Source organism: Symphalangus syndactylus, chromosome 9 (genome assembly GCF_028878055.3).
Source record: "Symphalangus syndactylus isolate Jambi chromosome 9, NHGRI_mSymSyn1-v2.1_pri, whole genome shotgun sequence".
Taxonomy (NCBI): Eukaryota; Metazoa; Chordata; class Mammalia; order Primates; family Hylobatidae; genus Symphalangus; species Symphalangus syndactylus.
The window spans coordinates 58,413,007-58,438,888 of record NC_072431.2 but is presented as its reverse complement, the minus strand read 5'-3'; the positions used below and the strand labels follow the sequence as shown (position 1 = coordinate 58,438,888).

At 48.4% G+C, this 25,882-nt stretch overlaps 1 protein-coding gene and 1 pseudogene across 1 annotated transcript; one reads left to right on the top strand and one right to left on the bottom strand.

Moving 5' to 3' along the window:
* Nucleotides 1-844: 844 nt before the first annotated feature.
* LOC129489617 (zinc-alpha-2-glycoprotein-like) lies at nucleotides 845-8,096 on the bottom strand (annotated as a pseudogene).
* A 7,114-nt stretch (nucleotides 8,097-15,210) lies between these two features.
* On the top strand, nucleotides 15,211-24,960 carry LOC129489615 (zinc-alpha-2-glycoprotein). Its single transcript, XM_055292513.2, has 4 exons — nucleotides 15,211-15,475; nucleotides 19,711-19,971; nucleotides 23,257-23,532; nucleotides 24,401-24,960. The coding sequence occupies exons 1-4, from the start codon at nucleotides 15,400-15,402 to the stop codon at nucleotides 24,682-24,684; spliced, it is 897 nt and encodes a 298-aa protein (XP_055148488.1). The 5' UTR covers nucleotides 15,211-15,399; the 3' UTR covers nucleotides 24,685-24,960.
* The last annotated feature ends 922 nt before the right edge of the window (nucleotides 24,961-25,882 follow it).

Genomic DNA, 25,882 nt, shown 5'->3' with positions numbered 1-25,882 from the left:
AGCTGAGATTGCAACACTGCAATCCAGCCTGGGCAACAGAGCAAGACTCCATCTCAAAAAACAAAACCAAAAAAAAAAAAAAAAAGAAAGAAAAAAAGGAAAGTTCTTGTCCCACAGGAAGGAAGAGCACAGACACAGGCAGGTGAGGCTTCACGAGAAGGTCAAAGTGAGAGCACTGCTGTGTGTTTGGGGTTGATACCTGTGCATGGCAGTTGGTGACTCATTTGAGGAAACTCACTCTCAGGGACTCAGAGGGAGTCTGAGAACCTCAGGGCCAATTCCTGCTTCATTGAGCTGTACCCTGGAGAGCTGAGAGCTCTCAAATAAGCTTTGGCTGGTGGGCCAAGGCCGACATGGTGTGGAGATGTGAAGCAGCTGGAGTGGAAGGCTGGGTCTCCCAGGAAGCCAAGAAGTGTGGGGAAACTGAGGCACAGAAGAGGCTTGGGTTTGTGTGAAAGAGCTTGCAGGGTTCTAGCACCTCACAGCCAGAGTGGCCATGGCCACGCCTGTGGATGTCACCAGGGGACACCTGAACAATCCCTAAGGGACAGCGGGTCCGGGCCATGCTTGGATCTGCCCAAGTCAGGGTGCCCAGGAACCATGGCCTCCAAGGGAAACCAAGAGTTTCAGATGAATTCAGTGCTTGGAAGCAGGACCAATGAGAAAATCACATCACATTTCTATAGGATTTTACAGTTAATACTGTTCTCTGTCTTGCTAGACAAAGAGAGATGATTATTTATTAGTTTCCACAGATTAGACAATAGCGGGGGGTGGTTCGAGGTGAGATGATTTTTGGGTCCAAGTCAGCTCAGGGCAGGCATCCCAGTCTTCAGTCTCCAAATCCACCTCCTGTCTGTCCCCCCACACTGCTCCTTGGGCCTTGAGGATCCATTGACAGTGATCGCGGTGGTTCAGCTCCCACGTCAGGCAGGAAGGGCAGCTACTGGGGCTGAGATCCCACATGGCCTCCATCCTTACTTCCTACCTGGCCTCCCAGGGCACCACTAGGGGCTGGGCCAGGCTGCTGTGCTGCACGTGGCAGGAGTAGGGGGCTGTGTCCTGCGGGGGCACATGCACCAACAACCAGGTCAGGTAAGTACCATTTCCACCGTGAAGAACATCTCCCCATAACTCAGGGTCCTGCACCTCGCCGGCCTGAGTCCAGTGCATGTCAATTTTCCCTGGGTAGAAGTCATAGGCCAGGCACTTGAGTGTCCTGTTTTCTCCTGGGGCCTGGTGGCTGGTGACCACCACAGAGGGAAGATCTGTGGAGGGATAGAGTGTGACACTGCAGGCTTGAGGTCGACTTCTCCTGGCCCAGGTCTCTTCCCACCTCACCCCTGGATGTCAGCAATCAGCAGAGCTCTAAGCTCTGTACCTGCCCGCCCCACCGCCCGCTGCCCCCGGACACTTTCCAGAAGATCAGGGAAGGCTGAGGCTTTCCCTGATCCTTCTCTGTTGGATCATGGAATGTCCTGGCTCCCCTCCCGCCCATTCCCCACCCCACCCGTGGATTGACTCCAATAGGTTGTGAATGCTCCGTGTGCTTTCCCATGTTTTCCCACATCCGAGTGGGCTTTGGAGTTCTCTCCCCCAATCTCAGTCCAGCTGCTTGGTTCAGCCCATGCCTCTATCCAGCAACCTCTTCCTTGCAGCACTGCACAATCCTGAGTCTCACTACATCTCCAATCCAAGTCTCAGCTTGCAGCCATCAATTCCACTCACACTGGCTCACTCTTGTCCTTCTGGGGCTGACATTTTACACACCTCCCTTCTCTCCACCACCCAGATGGGAGGCATCATTGTAGAGAGAAACAACGATGGGATTTGGAATCTGAAATCTGGAATTCAAGTCCTAGCTCTGCCTCTTTTTTTTTCCTTTATACTGAGTCTCGCGCTATTGCCCAGGCTAGAGTGCAGTGGCGCGATCTTGGCTCATTGCAATCTAGTCCTCCTGGGTTCAAGCAATTCTCATGCCTCAGCCTCCTGAGTAGCTGGGATTACAGGCGCCTGCCACCATGCCAGGCTAATTTCTGTATTTTTGGTAGAGACGAAGTTTCATCATGTTGGCCAGGCTGGTCTCGAACTCCTAACCTCAAGTGATCCGCCCGCCTTGGACTCCCAAAATGTTGGGATTACAGGCGTGAGCCAGCACGCCTGGCCCCAGCTCTGCCTCTTACACACAGTGTTACCCTCACCTCTCTCACCTCCAGCTCCTCATCTCTCAGTGGGTGATATTTAGGGAAGCCTACCAGTGAATCGGTGGCTTTCCTGGCCCATTCTGCCTGAAATTTTGATGTCCTCCCAGGAAAGGAATGAATCCTGGAAGTTGAAAACTGGGGTTCTATGTGACTTACATGGATAGAGGAGATTGGCCTAAGATGCTCTCTGAGCTCCCAGCCTGAGATCACCTTGGTTTTTCCCAGCTTAGCACTGGAGAGCAGGAAGCAGTGGGTACCTTGCTGGTCCAAGATATTTTTGCTGTATTTCAGGTATTTCTGCAGAGTCGCAGGGCACTCCACCTCCAGGTAAGCCTTGGCCCGCTGCACGTAGACTGGTTCTGCCTCCCACTTCTGCTTGGTGTTCTGGGCTTCCGGGACCAAGGGGACCCAGGCTGGGATTTCTTTGTTGAATTCAATGTAGTCCTTTCCATTATAGGCATTCTTCCAGAATGCTCCAGTGCTTCTGTTATTGTGGATCTCACAACCAAACCTTTCCTGCGAGGTGTGAGACTCTGAAACCTCCCCCGACCCCACAGGGAGCCAGTCAGCCTAGTGCCAACTGAATAACTCTTAGTCCTGCACTCCTCACAACTCAATAAGAGGAAAGTGTTTGCAATCTAAGCATGCAGTTCTGTAATCATGGCATATGATTTTATCTGGATGTACAGTTGATACAGAGTGGCAAAGACTATATGGGTTGGCATTTCAGGCCAATTTGAGATGAAATATGCATTCCTCCCAGCCAGGGAAGTTAAGAGAGCTACAGGCTGTGGGCAGATTTCTATCTCTTCTGCAGCATCTCTTTTTTATTTGTTTGAACTTACAGGGAGTGTTTAGGAACCTGTCACAACCACACCAAAGTACATTTCCGAATTTGATAGAAATTATTTGTGATTCCATATGAGGAAAGGAAGGCTCTCCTTTTCTCTCAGTTCTAGGTGGAGTTCATATCATCACCTAAATCAACCTAATCTGTCTGATCATTTCTTTGTTTCTTTTTTTTTTGAGACAGAGTCTCACTCTGTTGCCCAGGCTGGAGTGCAGTGGCATGATCTCGGCTCACTGCAACCTCCGTCTCCCGGGTTCAAGAAATTCCCCTGCCTCAGTCTGCTGAGTAGCTGGAATTCCAGGTGCGCAACACCACACGACACTAATTTTTGTATATTTAGTATAGACGGGGTTTCGCCATGTTGGCCAGGCTGGTCTCGAACTCCTGACCTCAGGTGATCTGGCCGCCTTGGTGTCCCAAAGTGCTGGGATTACGGGTGCGAGCCACTGTGCCTGGCCTGATCACTTCTTTCTTCCTTTCTGGTGTTTGGTATCTTTATCCCAAATCTCTAAAGTCCCAACCTTCTTGCCCATTAGCAACAACTCTCAGAAATGGACCTCATAGGGCAGGGGACACAGCCTCTTCATTCTGATTATAAAAGCAGGTGTTTACCCAGCACTGGTTGGTGCTGTTGGCATAGACTCTGACAGCTCTCAAGCTGTCCGTGCTGAAGTCCCAGGTCTCTCCGCACCCCAACCTGGTGTGTTGTGTGAACTGGAGCCAGTCACCTCCTTGTGCCTTTATTTCCTCACTCCTGAAACAGCAATGCCAAGAGCACAGTTTCACGGGGTTATTCTGAGCATTATATATGCTCATAAATGGGCCTGGCACAAAGTAAGTGCTCAGTAAATGTCAGCTACTCTTATTTCCTAATACCCTGTGTTCATCTCTTCATCCTCCTTCCTCGTAATTATCCACTTTGCCATTTCTATTCCTGTCCATCAAAGCTTCTCCCAGTGTCTTTCCTGATCACCTGTGCCCCATCCTCTCCTATTGCTGACACACAGCAGAGGCCATTTTCCTTACCAAGACCTCCCATCCCTCATCCTTCAAACATCTGCTTATCTCTTGCCTCCTTTTGGAAACCTTCAGATCCCATGTAGCACCTTGGGCAGTTTTGTATTTAGAAGCCCATCTTTTGACACCCACTCTATGATAATTTAACACCAGCAGTTCACCAGGCCTGAGGTTGGCTGCCTTGGGGCCGGCAGTGTGGTTTAGGAGAAAGAGTGCTGGGCCGGGGGCACAGGGACTGTCTCTGCGCGGGCTCTGCCACCAGCTCCTCCAACCACAGTGCAGGTGGCCCTTCCTGGGTCTGCATCTTATGGTGAGGAGGAACTTCAGGGCTGCAGGGAACTCTAACAGCCCACGGTTTTGAATCCAGCACTTCCTCACCCCCCAGCATGGGCTACGGTGTGTGCCGGGTGCTTTTCTCTGTTGATTCCACAAATTTCAATTGAGCCAATATTGGCTGCACCCTGTCCTAGGCGATGGAGCTGCAAGGGAGATCAGGACAGACTGTGGCATCCTTCATAGAATAGACATAGTTAAATATTACAGACTTGTTTGGAGGTAGGTCTCAGTGCTCCATTGTTTGCAGATTTCGACCAGATATTTTGGGAACATTTCACTGTCAACAGGTAGGACTGGCAGAGCCACCAGGTGAGCCCAGGTCCTAGTGACTTTCAGAGTGGCTCACTCTCCAGGCAACCTCCTTGGACAGGGGTGAGTCTGATGCCTTCTCACGGAGAGATCAGCCTCCGATGGGTGGGGTGTGGAGGTGAGAGGTCAGAGGTGCCTGGATAGGAAGTGACTCTGCCATCACTTCCTGTGTGAGCTGAGGCCTGGGATGAGGATGGGGCAATCGATGGGGAAGGGGGCAGCACTGTGCTGTGGGGTGGGTGGGATGCAGACATGTCTGTGTTTCTGCTGTGTCTCCTGTTCCTCCTCTGGGATTGGGACTATTTCTATCCTGCTGACCCCTTGCCACTCACACCTGGGGGGCTACCTCTTGGGTTAGACCTTCCACCCCAGCGGGCTATTGTTCACTGACCATTACTGTCGTTGTAATACTCCATGATGTTGTTCAGGGTCTCCATAAAGATGTCCTCCCTGGCCTTCTGAACTTGGCTCTGCTTCTCCCAGTCCTCTACTCCTTCCACATGTCTGCATGGTCCCAGGGGCTCAGCCTTCCTGTCTTCACTGTTGTAGTGGAAGAAGGCACGGTCATTGAGGAAGACAGTGCCCTGCAGCCTGTGGTGTCTTTGCCAGGCCTGGACAGCCCAGTGTAGAGATAGGTCAGAGAGTAATGACCTGCAAAAGAAAAGACTCTGAGGGCTGGGGTCCATGCAAGGGAGTCCCACTGTGGGGCTGCAGAGGGCCAGCGGGGGAGGCCTGGCCACTGGCCTCTTCCTCCCCAGCTCTCTCCTCTGCCATCAGCTTCACACCATCGGAGCCTCACTCAAGGAAACAGGCTCTACTTTCATGCTGGGGATGATATTTCAGAGACCATTCTGTGCCTTCACTACAGAGTTTAATCTGCTTGGCACAGAAGAAGATAACATTTCTCAACCTCCTTATAGATACATTGGAACCATGTGACTGAGTTTTGTCAAACAAGAATGTGAGTGGAAGTGACTGATGTCTTTCTTCTGGTCCAAGGCCCTACCACCTGGCTTGCCCCTACGGTCTCTTATCCCTTTTGTTGACTATGGAGGCCATAGGATGAAACAGAAGAGTGCCAAGATGCAAACAGCCTGGATCCCTGAGTCACCCTGTGGAGGAGAGGAACCTTGCCCAATCTGCATTGAACTTGACATGAGAAATAAACATTTCTAGTCTAACCGGACAAATACATATAGTTAGAAAGTGTAGGAAGGTGAATTTACAAGAAAACTCAAGAAGTGACCCAGAATGGATCAGCATAGGGTAAGGCTAGGATACCTCTTAGAATTCCTGGCATTGTATCTTGCAGTTTGGTACAAGGTGGAAGCTGAGAGAGCGGGACATTTCCACAATTAGTTCCATAGTTAATTTAGAATATAATTTACACGAGTGTTAGTAATGTTGGAAGTCATATGGCAGATTTCTAATTTAAGTACTGAAGTCACTCTTGCTCATGAGTTTCTGAATGTGATTAGCCTTTAAATCAGACCTTGAGTAAAACAGATTACCCTCTACAATGTGGATGGGCCTCATCCAATCAGTGGAAGGCATCAAGAGAATAGGCTGGCCGAGCGCGGTGGCTCACGCCTGTAATCCCAGCACTTTGGGAGGCTGAGGCGGGTGGATCACGAGGTCAGGAGATTGAGACCACGGTGAAACCCCGTCTCTACTAAAAATGCAAAAAATTAGCCCGGCGCAGTGGCGGGCACCTGTAGTCCCAGCTACTCAGGAGGCTGAGGCAGGAGAATGGCGTGAACCCGGGAGGCGGAGCTTGCAGTGAGCCGAGATCACGCCACTGCACTCCAGCCTGGGCGACAGCGAGACTCTGTCTCAAAAAAAAAAAAAAAAAAGAGAATAGGCTGAGGTCCCCCAGAGAAGAAAGAATTCTGCCTCTAGACTACACTTGGACTCAGTACCGCAACACCAACTCTTTCCTGGATCTCCAGCCTGCTGCCTTGCTTTGCTGGTTTAGGACTTTTAGCCCTCAGAATTGTGTGAGCCACAAGAAATATTAAATAAAACTCCTCCCTTTCTCTGTTTTGTATATACATATATGTATATTATACATATACACACATATTTAGTGTATATATGCATATACAATGCATATGCATATATACATATGTGCGTGTTTATACAATGTATATTAGTTTTGTTTCTCTGGAGAACCCCGAATAATTCATATTTGGGTGCAGAATGGGATTAATATTATAAGTGTGATTATTATAAAACTAACGTGAAACACCTATTCTGACAATTTGTAAATGCCATGAATTTTATTTTATTTATTTATTTATTTTTTTGAGACAGAGTCTCGCTCTGTTGCTCAGGCTGGAGTGCAGTGGCGCAATCTCTGCTCACTGCAAGCTCCGTCTTTCAGGTTCACACCATTCTTCTGCCTCAGCCTCCCAAGTAGCTGGGACTACAGGCGCCCACCATCACGCCCGGCTAATTTTTTGTACATTTAGTAGAGACGGGGTTTCACCATGTTAGCCAGGATGGTCTCGATCTCCTGACCTCGTGATCCACCCGCCTCGGCCTCCCAAAGTGCTGGGATTACAGGCCGGAGCCACTGCGCCCTGCATGAATTTTAAACTCACAAAACTGAGAAGCCATTCGCTTCCATGTCTTTATCCTGCACATTCTCATGCCACAAACAGCCTCCTTCCCCTGTCCTAGAAGTGACTCTTGATCTCCCCGAGCTCCCACTGTGTTCTCTTTGGGCCACTCACTTTCCAGACCTACTGCAGCTGTGTCTGAGTGTGGGGTGAGGGCACGGGTTTCCTTCTAGCACCATCCCTCCAGCCGATCTGCCTTCCCACTTTCCCCTTGGGGCTGCTCTCTCTTTCCCTCAGCGTCAGGCAGGTGTACCCAGCCATCGGAAGGAGGGAAGGAACAGGAGCAGAAGCAGCTCCAGGCATGTGGTTCCTGCTCCGTCCTGGCTGTCTACCCCAAGCAGGTCGCTTAGTCTTTGTTTTCACTGTAAACTAGGGGTTTTAGATTCAGATTCCTGAAGGTCTTATTTCGGGCCAGCGCACGGGCTCCCTGAATGCTCCTGGAACTGTGTGAGCTGAGGGAGTTGACAGCCTTGGGCACCCGTTCCTGCCATATGCCAGGAAATCCCAGCTGCATCCAGCCCTTCTCCCAGCCACATGTCCTGTTCCTCACCTCCTTCCAGTCCTCTCCAGCACCCATCCCTTGCTTTCCCCACTCACCATCTTGGGTCTCCTGGGGGACAGCAGGACTCAGAAGCAGCAGCAGAGACAGCAGGACAGACACCATTCTTACCATTGTGTCTGCTTGGAGGGTTCTGGGCAGGAGGCACAGGTATAATCCTGGATCCTGGGGCCCTGCCCAGGGGTGGTGAATCTACAGGCCAATGGGAGTGCCAGGACGGACTCCTCCCCTGACAGTAAGAAAGAAGTATGCATGAGCCAGGCTGGGCAGAGATTGTGATCAGTGAGTCTACACACAGGTTATACAAATTCAGAGCTGAGACAGTTGATCTCTGGACTAAGGATTTGTGTGTGCCTGGGGCGGAAGGATGCCAGTGTGTGGGAGGTGTGTGTGATGGGTGGCAGGTGCCTGGGTTGTGTCACCCTTCCAGTCTATTATGACACCCTCTGGGGTCACTTGGGTGTTGTCAGACCACACTTCATCCCTGCCTTCTGGAAAATCTCTCAACATGTCCAGGACATGGACCTGGGTAGACCCCAGCTGAGGTGGGACCCTCACTCTCCCACACCCGATCTTGCCAGAGCTGTCTGGAGGACATTCACATTCTCATCTCTCCCTCCTTCCTTTCTGTGCCTGTGGAATCCCAGCCTTCAATGATGGAAGCAGAAATAGCCGCATCCTCCTTTTGCAGCCTCCCTGGCAATAGAACGAGCAGGTGTGCACAGGGTTTATGCTAAGCAAGTCGAAGCTACTGCCTTGGATATCAGGTCAAGTGTTAGGGAAACAAAGAGGAGGGCACAGTGGACAATGTTTTCTGGTGGTCTTGGCAGGGGCTGCAACTGCCAGCTCCCGGGGCAGTGCGGCTGCAGTAGCTGCGGGGGCGTCTTGAGTTCCAGTCCCTGGGGATGTTGCAGATCCCGTGCTGTGGCCTCTGCTGCCCCCTGCTGGCAGCTTCTGCATATTTACCGGACCGGTTGCTGGTGTGATTTTGACTGTTCCACTCCTCTGGAATTCTGAGCCTGGGTTCTCTATCCTTTCTGTGGATTCTGAGAGCTAACCAATAAACACATTTATTTTCTGCTTAAGGTCAGAACTGCATTACGTTTCTAGTAACAAATGCTCCTGGCGGATACAGAGATTGGTACAAGGATTGTTTCCAAGCAATAGTTGCTCAGGGAAATGGAGGGCTGGGAAGCCGAGGTTGGTTACAGGGCCAGATTGGGGATGAGCAGTGAAAACACAAGAGTCTTGGGGGATTCTGGCAGGCCTGGTGTGCAGTGATAACTTCAACAGTTGGCTGAGGTATCTGTTATGGTAGATTGGTGTAGGGACCAGCCCCACAGGGTCGGAGGGTTTTTCTCCCTGTGTGCAGAGACAAGAGATTGTAGAAATAAAGACACAAGACAAAGAGATAAAAGAAAAGACAGCTGGGCCTCGGGGACCACTACCACCAAGACGCAGAGACCAGTAGTGGCCCCGAATGTCTGGCTGCGCTGTTATTTATTGGATAGAAAGCAAAAGGGGCAGGCTAAAGAGTGTGAGTCATTTCCAATGATAGGTAAGGTCACGTGGGTCACGTGTCCACTGGACAGGGGGCCCTTCCCTGCCTGGCAGCCAAGGCAGAGAAAGAGAGGGAGAGAGAGAGACAGCTTATGCCATTATTTGTGCATATCAGAGACTTTTAGTACTTTCACTAATTTTGCTACTGCTATCTAAAAGGCAGAGCCAGGTGTACAGGATGGAACATGAAGGTGGACTAGGAGCGTGACCACTGAAGCTCAGCATCACAGGGAGATGGTTAGGCCTCCAGATAACTGCAGGCGGGCCTGACTCATGTCAGGCCCTCCACAAGAGGTGGAGCAGTAGAGTCTTCTCTAAACTCCCCCAGGGAAAGGGAGACTCCCTTTCCAGGTCAGCCAAGTAGCGGGTGTTTTCCTTGACACTGAGGCTACCGCTAGACCACGGTCCGCTTGGCAACAGGCGTCTTCCCAGACCCTGGCGTTACCGCTAGACCAGGGAGCCCTCTGGTGGCCCTGTCTGGGCATAACAGAAGGCTCGTACTCTTGTCTTCTGGTCACTTCTCACTATGTCCCCTCAGCTCCTATCTCTGTATGGCCTGGTTTTTCCTAGGTTATGATTATAGAGAGAGGATTATTATAATATTGGAATAAAGAGTAATTGCTACAAACTAATGATTAATGATATTTATATATAATCATGTCTATGATCTAGATCTAGTATAACTCTTGTTGTTTTATATATTTTATTATACTAGAACAGCTCATGCCCTCGGTCTCTTGCCCCAGCACCTGGATGGCTTGCCGCCCACATCCCCCCCATCTTATTAACTAGGATCGCCATCGCCATCATTGCTTGTCGTTGACTTTGGACTTGTTTTTGGACTCCTTGGAGGCACCTGCAGACTAAAAGGAGACAACATAAGCATACCAATATTAATAATGCCAGTGACAACAATGATCTTCCAAGCGGTTTGATCTATTTGAAGGGATTAAGATGAGATAATTGTTTAGTTATGCCTTCAAAAATGTCTGAGCCAGAAACAGTGGATAAATGAGCTTGTGGACAGGGATGCCCTCTCTCACCGCTCCTATTCAACATAGTGCTGGAAGTTCTGGCCAGAGCAATCAGGCAGGAGAAGGAAATAAAGGGTATTCAATTAGGAAAAGAGGAAGTCAAATTGTCCCTGTTTGCAGATGACATGATTGTATATCTAGAAAACCCCATTGTCTCAGCCCAAAATCTCCTTAAGCTGATTAGCAACTTCAGCAAAGTCTCAGGATACAAAATTAATGTACGAAAATCACAAGCATTCTTGTACACCAATAACAGACAAACAGAGAGCCAAATCATGAGTGAACTCCCATTCACAATTGCTTCAAAGAGAATAAAATACCTAGGAATCCAACTTACAAGGGATGTGAAGGACCTCTTCAAGGAGAACTACAAACCACTGCTCAATGAAATAAAAGAGGATACAAACAAATGGAAGAACATTCCATGCTCATGGGTTGGAAGAATCAATATCGTGAAAATGGCCATACTGCCCAAGGTAATTTATAGATTCAATGCCATCCCCATCAAGCTACCAATGACTTTCTTCACAGAATTGGAAAAAACTACTTTAAAGTTCATATGGAACCAAAAAAGAGCCCGCATCGCCAAGTCAATCCTAAGCCAAAAGAACAAAGCTGGAGGCATCACGCTACCTGACTTCAAACTATACTACAAGGCTACAGTAACCAAAACAGCATGGTACTGGTACCACCACAGAGACATAGATCAATGGAACAGAACAGAGCCCTCAGAAATGATGCCGCATAGCTACAACTATCTGATCTTTGACAAACCTGACAAAAACAAGAAATGGGGGAAAGGATTCCCTATTTAATAAATGGTGCTGGGAAAACTGGCTAGCCATATGTAGAAAGCTGCAACTGGATCCCTTCCTTACACCTTATACAAAAATTAATTCAAGATGGATTAAAGACTTATATGTTAGACCTAAAACCATTAAAATCCTACAAGAAAACCTAGGCAATACCATTCAGGACATAGGCGTGGGCAAGGACTTCATGTCTAAAACACCAAAAGCAATGGCAACAAAAGCCAAAATCGACAAATGGGACCTCATTAAACTAAAGAGCTTCTGCACAGCAAAAGAAACTATCATCAGAGTGAACAGGCAACCTACAGAATGGGAGAAAATTTTTGCAACCTACTCATCTGACAAAGGGCTAATATCCAGAATCTACAATGAACTCAAACAAATTTACAAGAAAAAAACAAACAACCCCATCAAAAAGTGGGCAGAGGACATGAACAGACACTTCTCAAAAGAAGACATTTATGCAGCCAAAAAACACATGAAGAAATGCTCCTCATCACTGGCCATCAGAGAAATGCAAATCAAAATCACAGTGAGATACCATCTCACACCAGTTAGAATGGCCATCATTAAAAAATCAGGAAACAACAGGTGCTGGAGAGGATGTGGAGAAATAGGAACACTTTTACACTGTTGGTGGGACTGTAAACTAGTTCAACCATTGTGGAAGTCAGTGTGGCGATTCCTCAGGGATCTAGAACTAGAAATACCATTTGACCCAGCCATCCCATTACTGGGTATATACCCAAAGGACTATAAATCATGCTGCTATAAAGACACATGCACACGTATGTTTATTGCGGCACTATTCACAATAGCAAAGAGTTGGAACCAACCCAAATGTCTAACAACGATAGACTGGATTAAGAAAATGTGGCACATATACACCATGGAATACTATGCAGCCATAAAAAATGATGAGTTCGTGTCCTTTGTAGGGACATGGATGAAACTGGAAAACATCATTCTCAGTAAACTATCGCAAGGACAAAAAACCAAACACCGCATGTTCTCACTCATAAGTGGGAATTGAACAATGAGAACTCATGGACACAGGAAGGGGAACATCACGCTCCGGGGACTGTTGTGGGGTGGGGGGGGGTGGGAGGGACAGCATTAGGAGATACACCTAATGCTAAATGACGAGTTAATGGGTACAGGAAATCAACATGGCACATGGATACATATGTAACAAACCTGCACATTGTGCACTCGTACCCTAAAACCCTAAAGTATAAAAAAAAAAAAAAAAAAAAAATGAGCTTGTGAAGCCTCGAAAATTTGCTCTTTAAGTTTTGAAATATCCAAGGTTAAGTTACCATCCCAGGCTTTTAAATGTCTTGAGACCTTTTCCCAGCTATGTTGATCTTTATTATAAGCATAAGGTGTTATGCAATAATCAGAAGTATTCCAATCACACTGTAATTGCATACGGTGTTCCAAATTCATAACTCTATCTCCCAGCCAGATTACACTTCAGTGGAGGTCATTAATTTGATTAGTTAATTTTTGATCAATATGAGCCTGAGAATTCCAAAGTCTGGAGGATTTTTTTTGTTATGCTTCAACATATTGAGCTGTTTGAACAGAATTGTGGATGGCAACTCCAGCAGTTGCTGCCGTTGCAGTAACTGCAATTAGTCCTGCAATGACTGCAATAAGAGTAAAAATAAATCTCTTTGTTCTTTTGAGGATATCTTTAAGAACTTCATTGACTATGTGAATAGAGAGTGAAGACTCCCATGGATGATGTAAAGAAACTGGTATCCATACCCCCTCCCTAGCCCTTACCAAGAGAATACTTGTAGTAGGATTAAAAGTAGCATCAATGGCCGGGCGCAGTGGCTCACGCTTGTAATCCCAGCACTTTGGGAGGCCGAGGCGGGCGGATCACGAGGTCAGGAGATCGAGACCACAGTGAAACCCCGTCTCTACTAAAAATACAAAAAATTAAGGTCGGGCACGGTGGCTCACGCCTGTAATCTCAGCCCTTTGGGAGGCCGAGGTGGGCGGATCACGAGGTCAGGAGATCGAGACCACCTGCCTAACATGGTGAAACGCCATCTCTACTAAAAATACAAAAAATTAGCCAGGCACAGTGGTGGGCGTCTGTAGTCCCAGCTACCCAGGGGGCTGAGGCAGGAGAATGGTGTGAACCCAGGAGGTGAAGCTTGCAGTGAGCCGAGATTGCGCCACTGCACTCCTGGCTGGGCGAAAGAGCGAGACCCCATCTCGAAAAAAAAAAAAAAAAATTAGCCGGGGGTGGTGGCGGGCACCTGTAGTCCCAGCTACTGGGAGAGGCTGAGGCAGGAGAATGGCATGAACCTGGGAGGCGGAGCTTGCAGTGAGCTGAGATCGCGCCACTGCACTCCAGCCTGGGTGACAGAGCGAGACTCCGTCTCAAAAAAAAAAAAAAAGAGTAGCACCAATGCACGTGAACAGCTTACAGTTATCACATTCTATAGTTTGTGTGTTGGGAATGATAATTATATTTCCAACCAACATCATGTAAGGGGGTTTGACATAGCTCCTGATGGGTATCACCTGTCCAGATACGAAGGTGATGTTGAATGTGGGTGTTTTGGTATTAGTGTGAAGGAGGTGATAGGTAGTGTTGCATATCCTTATTCGTGACATAGCTGCAGCTAATTTTCATAGTTGAGGATGTTCTAGGGTAACAAAGGGATGAATCATTTTTGGTCTAGGAGGAGCAATGCCCGCATCCATCCATTTAAATAGGTAAGGAGTCACCTATTGTCTCAGCCTGTATGACTGCCATCCATCCTTTATATAATCTAACAAATAATTAAACTCTGAGCATGAGGTATTTTTGCCGGAGCAATCTTGCCAATAATGCCCTTTTGGAGCCCAATCAATAACAATACCCGTGGCTGGACTTTGGAGCACAACGGCCTTGGGAGCATTACAATTATCCCATAAAATTGAAGTCACTATAAAACGTCCCTTTGTAGGTTTCTTTAACCAAAAGAGAGGCCGGGCACAGTTGCTCACACCTGTAATCCCAGCACTTTGGGAGATCGAGGCGGGCAGATCACGAGGTCAGGAGTTCAAAACCAGCTTGGCCAAGATGGTGAAACCCCTGCCTCAGCTTCCCGAGAGCTGGGATTACAGGCACGTGCCACCACGCGCAGCTAATTCTTGTATTTTTTTCAGTAGAGACGAGGTTTCATCATGTTGCCCAGGCTGGTCTCGAATACCTGACCTCAAGTGATCCAACCACCTCGGCCTTCCAAAGTGCTGGGATTACAGGCATGAGTCACCGCACCTGGGCCCCAGTCACTTTAGAATAGCATGTTGCTTTGTAGTCAGTGGGTCTCTCTGCAAATAGCCTATCAACACTGAGCATGCCTGGAAAGACCTGGTTTCCAAATAACTAGCTTCCTCTGTGTAAAATGAGTCTTATTATATGCATTAAAAATTATCTTGGCTGGGCGCGGTGGCTCACTCCTTTAATCCCAGCACTTTGGGAGGCTCGTTCTATTGCCAGGGAGGCTGTAAAAGGAGGATGCGGCTATTTCTGCTTCCATCATGGAAGGCTGGGATTCCACAGGCACAGAAAGGAAGGAGGAAGAGATGGGAATGTGAATGTCCTCCAGACAGCTCTGGCAGGATCGGATGTGAGAGAGTGAGGGTCCCACCCCAGCTGGGGTCTACTCAGGTCCAAGTCCTGGACATGTTGAGAGTTTTTCCGGAAGGCAGGGATAACGTGTGGTCCAAAACATGCAAATGCCCCTATTGGCCCAGGGGTTGTCATAATAGACTGGAAGGGTGACACATCCCAGGCACCTGCCACCCATCACATGTACCTCCCACCCACTGGCATCCTTCCACACCAGGCACACACAAATCTTCAGTCCAGAGATCAACTGTCTCAGCTCTGAATTTGCATATCCTGTGTGTAGACTCACTGATCACAATCTCTGGCCAGCCTGGCTTGTGCATACTTCTTTCTTACTGTCAGGGGAGGAGTCCGTCCTGGCACTCCCATTGGCCTGTAGATTCACCACCCCTGGGCAGGGCCCCAGGATCCAGGATAATATCTGTGCCTCTTGCCCAGAACCCTCCAAGCAGACACAATGGTAAGAATGGTGTCTGTCCTGCTGTCTCTGCTGCTGCTTCTGAGTCCTGCTGTCCCCCAGGAGACCCAAGATGGTGAGTGGGGAAAGCAAGGGATGGGTGCTGGAGAGGACTGGAAGGAGGTGAGGAACAGGACATGTGGCTGGGAGAAAGGCTGGATGCAGCTGGGATTCCCTGGCATATGGCAGGAATGGGTGCCCAAGGCTGTCAACTCCCTCAGCTCACACAGTTCCAGGAGCATTCAGGGAGCCCGTGCGCTGGCCCGAAATAAGACCTTCAGGAATCTGAATCTAAAACCCCTAGTTTACAGTGAAAACAAAGACTCCAAAGACTAAGCGACCTGCTTGGGGTAGACAGCCAGGACGGAGCAGGAACCACATGCCTGGAGCTGCTTCTGCTCCTGTTCCTTCCCTCCTTCCGATGGCTGGGTACACCTGCCTGACGCTGAGGGAAAGAGAGAGCAGCCCCAAGGGGAAAGTGGGAAGGCAGATCGGCTGGAGGGATGGTGCTAGAAGGAAACCCGTGCCCTCACCCCACACTCAGACACAGCTGCAGTAGGTCTGGAAGGTGAGTGGCAGGAAGAGAAGACAGTGGGAGCTCGGGGAGATCAAGAGTCACTTCTAGGACAGGGGAAGGAGGCGGTTTGTGGCATGAGAATGTGCAGGATAAAGACTTGGAAGCGAATGGCTTCTCAGTTGTGTGAGTTTAAAATTTGTGACATTTACAAATTGTCAGAAAGGGTGTTACATGTTCGTTATATAACAATCACTTTGGAATGTTAATCCGATTCTGTGCCAAAATCTGAATTATTCAGGGTTCTCCAGAGAAACAGAACTAATAGGTGGTACACATATACATATATATGTACGTATACATACATACATACACTATATACACATGCATACACACACACATAGGAAGAGATTTACATATATGTATATAAAAGACAGAGAGAGAGTAGAGTTTTATTTTAAGAAATTAACTCACACTATTGGGAGGAGTAACAAGTCCTAAATCTTCAGAGCAGGCCAGCAGGCTGGAGACCCAGGGAAGGGTTGATGTCTTAGTCTTGAGTCCAAGGGCAGACTGTAGGCAGAATTCTTTCTTCTTTAGGGGACTTCTGAGGCTTTTTATCTTAAGGCCTTCAACTGATTGGATGAGGCCCACCACTATGGAGAATAATCCACTTTACTCAAGGTCTACCGATTTTTTTGTAAATTAAAAAAAATTGTGGGTGCATAGTATGTGTATATATTTATGGGGTACATGAGATGTTTTGATTCAGGCATCCATGTGAAATAATCACATCATCGAGAATGAGGTATCCATCCCCTCTAGCTTTTATCCTTTGTGTTATGGACAATCCAATTATACTTTTTTGGTTATTTTAGTTTTTAAAAGTATTTGATTATTTATTTATTTATTTATTTTTGAGACAGCATCTCACTCTGTCGCCCAGGCTGGAGTGCAGTGGCGCAATCTTGGCTCACTGCAACCTCTGCCTCCCAGGTTCAAGCAATTTTCCTGCCTCAGCCTCCCAAGTAACTGGGACTATAGGCACCTGCCACCACACCCAGCTAATTTTTTTGTATTTTTAGTAGAGGCAGGTTTCACCATGTTGGCCAGGCTAGTCTTGATATCCTGACCTCGTGATCTGCCCGCCTTGGTCTCCCAAAGTGCTGGGATTACAGGTGTGAGCAACTGCGCCCTGCCTCTCTTTTGGTTATTTAAAAGTGTACAATTAAATTACGATTATTATTATTTTTTTTTTTGAGACAGAGTCTTGTTCTGTCACTCAGGCTGGAGTGCAGTGGTGTGATCTTGGCTTACTGCAAACCTCCGCCTGTTGAGTTCAAGCAGTTATCCTGACTCGGGTATGCACTGCCACATATGGCTAACTTATGTGTTTATTTTATTTATTTATTTATTTTTGAGACGGAGTCTCGCTCTGTCGCCCAGGCTGGAGTGCAGTGGCGCAATCTCGGCTCACTGCAAGCTCCGCCTCCCGGGTTCACGCCATTCTCCTGCCTCAGCCTCTCCGAGTAGCTGGGACTACAGGCCCCCACCACCACGCCCGGCTAATTTTTTGTATTTTTAGTAGAGATGGGGTTTCACCGTGGTCTCGATCTCCTGACCTCGTGATCCGCCCGCCTCGGCCTCCCAAAGTGCTGGGATTACAAGCGTGAGCCACCGCGCCCGGCCTAACTTATGTATTTTTAACAGACATGAGGTTTCACCATGTTGGCCAGACTGGTCTTGACCTCTTGACCTCAAGTGATCCACCCACTTCAGCCTCCCAGAATGCTGGAATTACAGGCACGAACCACCACACCTGGCCCCAATTAAATTATTATTGACTACAGTCACCCTGTTGTGCTATCAAATAGTAGGTCTTATTCATTCTTTTTTTTTTTTTTTTTTTGTTACAGAGTTGCCCAGGCTGGAATGCAGTGGTGCAATCTTGGCTCACTGCAACCTCTGCCTCCTGGGCTTAAGCGATTCTCTTGCCTTAGCCTTCTGAGTTGCTGGGACTACAGGTGTGTGCCACCACGCCTGGCTAATTTATGTATTTTTAGTAGAGATGGGGTTTCACCATGTTGGCCAGGCTGGTTTCAAACTCCTGACCTCAAGTGACCCACCTGCCTCAGCTTCCCAGTGTTGGAATTACAGGCATGAGCCACCACACCTGGCCCCAGTTAAATTATTATTGACTAGAGTCACTTTGTTGTGCTATCAAATAGTTTTCTGACTATTTTTTTTTGTACCCATTAACCACCCTCCCTATTTCCCCCCACCCCTGCCACTACCCTTCCCAGCCTTTGGTAACCATCCTTCTACTCTCTGTGTCCGTGAATTCAATTGTAGGGCCTACTGATTTAAAGGCTAATCACCTTTAGAAACCCAGGAGCAAGAATAATTTTAGTAATTGAACTAGGATTCTGCCATATGACCTCCAACATCATTAGCACCTGTATAAATTGTATCATAAAATAATTATGGAACTATTATGGAAATGTCCCTCTCTCCCAGATCCCACCTGGTACCAAAATGCATGGTAAAACCCAGGGAGTTCTGAGCTCCATCCTAGTCTTACCCTGTGGTAATTCAGTCTGGGTCATTTCTTGAATTTTCTAGTAAATTCTCCTTTCTACCATTTCTAACTATATGTATTTGTCAGGTTAAGCTAGAAATGTTAATTTTTTTTTTTTTTTGAGACGGAGCCTTGCTCTGTCATCTAGGCTGGAGTGCAGTGGCGTGATCTCAGCTCACTGCAAGCTCCGCCTCCCGGGTTCATGCCATTCTCCTGCCTCAGCCTCCCAAGTAGCTGGGACTACAGGCGCCCGCCACCACCCCTGGCTAATTGTTTGTATTTTTAGTAGAGACAGGGTTTCACCATGTTAGCCAGGATGGTCTCAATCTCCTGACCTCGTGATCCACCCGCCTCAGCCTCCCAAAGTGCTGGGATTACAGGCGTGAGCTACTGAGCCCAGCCGAAATGTTAATTTTTTTTTTTTTGAGATAGAGTCTCACTCTGTCATCCAAGCTGGAGCGCAGTGGCATGATCTTGGCTTGTTGCAACCTCTGCCTCTCTGGTTCAAGTGATTTTCCTGCCTCAGCCTCCAGCATAACTGGGATTACAGGCCCGTACCACCACGCCCAGCTAATTTTTGTATTTTTAATGGAGATGGGGTTTCACCATGTTGGCCAGGCTGGCCTTCAACTTCTGATCTCATGTAATCTGCCTACCTTGGCCTCCCAAAGTCCTGGGATTACAGGCATGAGCCACAGAGCCCAGCCTAGAAATGTTAATTTCTAACGCATGTCAGATTCCATGCACACTGGGCAAGGTTCCATTCCTCCATGGGGTGACTCAGGGATCCAGGCTAATTGCATATTGAGACTCTTTCATATTATCCTGTGGCCTTCACAGGGATGAGAAACAAAAGGGACAAGCCAGCTGGTGGGGTCTTGGACAAGAAAAAAGACATCACTTCCGCTCACATTCTCTTTTGACAAAACTCAGTCACATGGTCCCAATATATCTTTGAGGAGGCTGAGTAATGTTATCTTCTTATGTGCCAAGCAGAGGAAATAATGTAGTGAAGACACAGGATGGTCTCTGAAATATCATCCCCAGCATGAAAGTAGAGCATATTCACTTGAGTGAGCCTCCAGTGGTGTGAAGTTGATGGCAGGAGAAAGAGCTGGGGAAGAAAAGGCCAGTGGGCAGGTCTCCCCTCCTAGCCCTATGCAGCCCCACAGTGGGACCCTTGCATGGACCTCAACCATCAGAATCTTTTCTTTTGCAGGTCGTTACTCTCTGACCTATATCTACACTGGGCTGTCCAAGCCTATTGAAGACGTCCCTGCGTTTCAGGCCCTTGGCTTACTCAATGACCTCCAGTTCTTTAGCTACAACAGTAGAGACAGGAAGTCTCAGCCCGTGGGACTCTGGAGACAGGTGGAAGGAATGGAGGATTGGGAGCAGGACAGCCAACTTCAGAAGGCCAGGGAGGACATCTTTATGGAGACCCTGAACAACATCATGGAGTATTACAACGACAGTAATGGTCAGTGAACAACAAACCACAGGGTGGAAGTTCTAACCCAAGAGGCAGCCCCCCAAGTGTGAGTGGCAAGGGGTCAGCATGATGGAAATAGTTCCAATCCCAGGGGAGGAACAGGAGACACAGCAGAAACACAAGATATGTCCGCATCCCACCCACCTCACAGCACAGGTGCTGCCCCCTTTCCCATCGATTGCCCCATCCTCATCTCAGGCCTCAGCTCACACAGGAAGTGATGGCAGAGTCACTTCCTATCCAGGCACCTCTGACCTCTCACCTCCACACCCCACCCGTCAGAGGCTGTTCCCCCCGTGAGAAGGCATCAGACTCACCCCTGTCCAGGGAGGTTGCCTGGAGAGTGAGCCACTCTCAAAGCCACTCGGACCTGTGCTCACCTGGTGGCTCTGCCAGTCCTACCTGTTGACAGTGAAATGTTCCCAAAATATCTGGTTGAAATCTGCAAACACTGGAGCACTGAGACCTACCTCCAAACAAGTCTGTAATATTTAACTATGTCTATTCTATGAAGGATGCCACAGTCTGTTCTGATCTCCCTTGCAGCTCCATCGCCTAGGACAGGGTGCAGCCAATATTGGCTCAATTGAAATTTGTGGAATCAACAGAGAAAAGCACCCGGCACACACCGTAGCCCATGCTGGGGGGTGAGGAAGTGCTGGATTCAAAACCGTGGGCTGTTAGAGTTCCCTGCAGCCCTAAAGTTCCTCCTCACCATAAGATGCAGACCCAGGAAGGGCCACCTGCACTGTGGTCGGAGGAGCTGGTGGCAGAGCCCGCGCAGAGACAGTCCCTGTGCCCCTGGCCCAGCGCTTTTTCTTCTAAACCACACTGCCGGCCCCAAGGCAGCCAACCTCAGGCCTGGTGAACTGCTGGTGTTAAATTATCATAGAGTGGGTGTCAAAAGATGGGCTTCTAAATACAAAACTGCCCAAGGTGCTACATGGGATCTGAAGATTTTCGAAAGGAGGCAAGAAAGAGATAGGCAGACTTTTCAAGGATGTGGGGTGGGAGGTCTTGGTAAGGAAATTGGCCCGGGCTGTGTGTCAGCAATAGGAGAGGAGGGGGCACAGGTGATCAGAAAAGACACTGGGGGAAGCGTTGATGGACAGGAATAGAAATGGCAAAGTGGATAATTACGAGGAAGGAGGATGAAGAGATGAACACAGGGTATTAGAAAATAACAGTAGGCAGGGCTCAGTGGCTCACTCCTGTAATCCCAGCACTTTGGGAGGCTGAGGCAGGCGGATCACCTAAGGTCAGGAGTTTGAGATCAGCCCAGCCAACATGGTGAAACCCTGTCTCTACTAATAATACAAAAATAGCCCGGCATGGTGGCGTACGTCCGTGGTCTCAGCTACTCAGGAGGCTGAGGCAGGAGAATTGCTTGAACCTGGGAGGCAGAGGTTACAGTAAGCCGAAATCCTACCATCGCACTCCAGCCTGGGTGACAAGAGTGAAACATCGTCTAAAAACAAAAAACAAAAAACAAAAAAAGGAAATAATAGTAGTTGACATTTACTGAGTACTTACTTTGTGCCAGGCCCATCTATGAGCACATATAATGCTCAGAATAGCCCCCTAAAACAGTGCTCTTGGCATTGCCATTTCAGAGGTGAGGAAATAGAGGCACAGGGAGTTGAGTGGCTCCAGTTCAGGCAACACACCAGGTGGGGGGTGGGGGATGGGGAGAGACCTGGGACTTCAGCACGGACAGCTTGAGAGCTGTCAGTGTCTATGCCAACAGCACCAACCAGTGCTGGGTAAACACCTGCTTTTATAATCAGAATGAAGAGGCTGTGTCCCCTGCCCTACGAGGTCCATTTCTGAGAGTTGTGGCTAATCGGCAAGAAGGTTGGGACTTTAGAGATTTGGGATAAAGATAAAGGAAGAAAGAAGTGATCAGATTAGAGTTACTTAGGTGATGATATGAACTCTTCCTAGAACTGAGAGAAAATGAGAGCCTTCCTTTACTCATATGAAATCACAAATAATTTCTATCCAATTTGGAAGTACACTTTGGTGTGGTTGTGACAGCTTCTTCAGGACTCAGCATAAATTCAAACAAATAATTGTCCTTAGAAGAGATGCTGTAGAAGAGATACAAATATATCCATATTCTGTAGCTTTTTTTTTTTTTTTTTGAGATGGAGTTTTGCTCTTGTCACCCAAGCTGGAGTGCAATGACGCAATCTCGGCTCACTGCAACATTTGCCTCCCAGGTTCAAGGGATTCTCCTGCCTCAGCCTCCCAATAACTGGGACTATAGGCTACAGGCATGTGTCACTACGCCTGGTTATTTATTTATTTTTTTTGAGACTGAGTCTTGCTCTGTCTTTCAGGCTGATGTACAATGGTGCCATCTCGGCTCACTACAACTTCTGCCCCCCAGGTTCAAGCGATTCTCCTGCCTCAGCCTCATGAGTAGCTGGGATTACACAGCAAATTTTTGTGTTTTTAGTAGAGATGAGGTCTTACCCTGTTGGCCAGGCTGGTCTCAAACTCCTGACCTCAGGTGATCCTCTGACCTCAGCCTCCGGAACTGCTGGGATTACAGGTATGAGCCACTGCGCCCAGCCTAATTTTATATTTTTAGTAGAGATGGGGTTTCACCATATTGGCCGGGCTGGTCTCGAACTCATGACTTAAGGTGATCCGTCCTCCTCAGCCTCTCAAAGTGCTGGGATTACAAGTGTGAGCCACTGGGCCCGGAGTTTTTTTTTTTTTTTTTTTTTTTTTTTAAGATAGGGTCTCACTCTGTCACCCAGGCTGAAATGCAGTAGTGTGATTTTGGCTCATTGCAGCCTTGACTTCCCAGGCTGAAGTGATCCTCCCACCTCAGCCTCCCGAGTAGCTGGGGCTACAGGCATGCACCACCATGCTGCGCTAATTTTTATATTTTTTGTAGTGGTGGGATTTCGCCATATCACCCCGGCTGGTCTGGAACCCCTGGGCTCAAGCGATCCACTCGCTTCAGCTTCTCAAAGTGCTGGGATTACAGGCATGAGCCACAGCACCCAGGCTGTAGCTCTCTTAAAGACGAACATATCTCATCTGAGACAAACCTGAAATGCCAAACCAAACTGAGTTAGCCCTCTCTGTCTGCTGTATATATTGGAATAATAACCTATTTGTCTTGATAAGGGGATTGCATGCTTGAATTGCAAAAACCTTTATTTCTTTTGGGTTGCCCAATGTGCAGGACTAAGAGTTATTTCGATAAAATTTCGCACCAGGCTGACTGTCTCTCTGTGGGGTCGGGGGAGTTTTCAGGGTCTCACATCTTGCAGGGAAGGTTCGGTTGTGAGATTGAGAATAACAGAAGCAGTGGAGCATTCTGGAAATATTACTACGATGGAAAGGACTACATTGAATTCAACAAAGAAATCCCAGCCTGGGTCCCCTTTGACCCAGCAGCCCAGAATACCAAGCAGAAGTGGGAGGCAGAACCAGTCTACGTGCAGCAGGCCAAGGCTTACCTGGAGGAGGAGTGCCCTGCGACTCTGCGGAAATACCTGAAATACAGCAAAAATATCCTGGACCGGCAAGGTACTCACTGCTTCCTGCTCCCCAGTACTGAGCCCAAAATAAAAGATGATCTCAGGCTAGGAGCTCAGGCAACATCTTAGTCCGGTCTCATGTGTTCCTGGATGTCCCTCAGACCCCCAGCTTTCATCTTTTAGGATTCACTCCTTCCCTGGGATGATATAATTTGTGGGCCAAAAAGAACACCATCAAAATTTCAGGCAGAATGGGCCAGGAAGGCCATTCTTTCTTGATAGGTGTCCCCATATCATCTCCAATTGACAGACAAGGAGCTTGAGGTTAGAGAGGTGAGGGTAACACTGTAAGAGGCAGAGCTGGGACTCAAATTCCAGATTTCAGATTCCAAATCCCATCGTTGTTTCTCTCTACAATGATGCCTCCCATCTGGGTGGTGGAGAGAAGGGAGGTGTATAAAATGTCAGCCTCAGAAGGAAAAGAGCGAGCCAGTGTGAGCGGAATTGATGGCTGCAAGCTGAGACTTGGATTGGAGACGTAGTGAGACTCAGGATTGTGCAGTGCTGCAGGGAAGCGGTTGCTGGATAGAGGCATGGGCTAAACTGAGCAGCTGGACTGAGACTCGGGGAGAGGAGAACTCCAAAGCCCACTGAGATGTGGGAAAACATGGAGAAGTGCACGGAGCATTCACAACTTAACTGCCGTCAGAGTCAATACATGGGTGGGGTGGGGATTGGGCAAGAGGGAAAGTGACAGCCTTCCCCGATATTCTGGAAAGTCTCCCGGGGCCAGGAGTGAGCAGGTACAGAGCTTAGAGCTCTGCTGATCACTGACATACAGGGGTGGGGGTGGGAAGAGACCTGGGCCGGGAGAAGTTGACCTCAAGCCTGCAGTGTCACACTCTGTCCCTCCACAGATCCTCCCTCTGTGGTGGTCACCAGCTACCAGGCCCCAGGAGGAAAGAAGAAACTCAAGTGCCTGGCCTATGACTTCTACCCAGGGAAAATTGACATGCACTGGACTCGGGCCGGCGAGGTGCAGGAGCCTGAGTTACAGGGAAACGTTCTTCACGATAGAAATGGCACTTACCAGTCCTGGGTGGTGGTGGCAGTGCCCCCACAGGACACAGCCCCCTACTCCTGCCACGTGCAGCACAGCAGCCTGGCCCAGCCCCTGGTGGTGCCCTGGGAGGCCAGATAGGATGCAAGGGCTGGAGGCCATGTGGGATCTCAGCCCCAGTAACTGCCCTTCCTGCCTGATATGGGAGCTGAACCACAGAAATCGCCGTCAATGGATCCACAAGGCCCGAGGAGCAGTGTGGGGGGACAGACAGGAGGTGGATTTGGAGACCGAAGACTGGGATGCCTGTCTTGAACAGACTTGGACCCAAAAAATCATCTCACCTTGAGCCCACCCCCACCCCATTGTCTAATCTGTAGAAGCTAATAAATAATCATCCCTCTTTGCCTAGCATAACAGAGAATCCTTTTTTTAATGGTGATGTGCCGTAGAAATGTGACTAGATTTTCTCATTAGTTCTGCTCTCAAGCACTGAATTCATCTGAAACTCTTGGTTTCCCGTGGAGGCCATGGTTCCTGGGCACCTTGACCTGGGCAATCCCAAGTGTGGCCTGAACCCCCTTTCCCTTGGGGATTGTTCAGGCATCCCTAGACGCCTTGTGGTATTGTACCTAATACCCATGAAGGGAGAGGATGATATTACTCGCCAGTGTACACCCCCCTGTGATATTGTTCATAATATCCAGAGTGAAGAAAGATGATATTACTCCTAATATCACAGAAGGTGTACACCCCCATTGTGATATTGTTCCTAATACCCAGTTGGGGAGGGGAGAATATCTATCCCAATATACAAGGGGTGTTTAAACTCTCTGTGATATTGTTCCTAATATTCAGGGGGGACGAGGATGATATTACCCAAATATTGCAGGGATTGTACACCCCCCCTTTGGTATTGTTCCTAATATCCAGGGGCAGAGAGGATGATATTACTCCCAATATCGCAGGGGGTCTACATCCCCCTGCCGTGACATTGTTCTTAATAACCAAAGGGTGAGAAGCTGATATTATTCCCAATACCACAGGGGGTGTACACCCCCTATGAGATATTGTTCCTAATATCCAGGAGGGGAGAAAATGATATTACTCCCAATAGCATGGGAATTTACATCCCCCGTCGTAATCTTGTTCTTAATATTCAGGAAGGGAGAGGATGATACGACTCCCAGTATCACAGGGGTGTTCACCCCCCATGATATTTTTTTCTAATATCCAGGGTGGGACTGGATGATATTACTCCCAATATCGCAGGAAGTGTACATGTCTCTGTGATATTTTTCCTGATATCCAGGGGAGAGAGGAAGATATTACTTTCAAT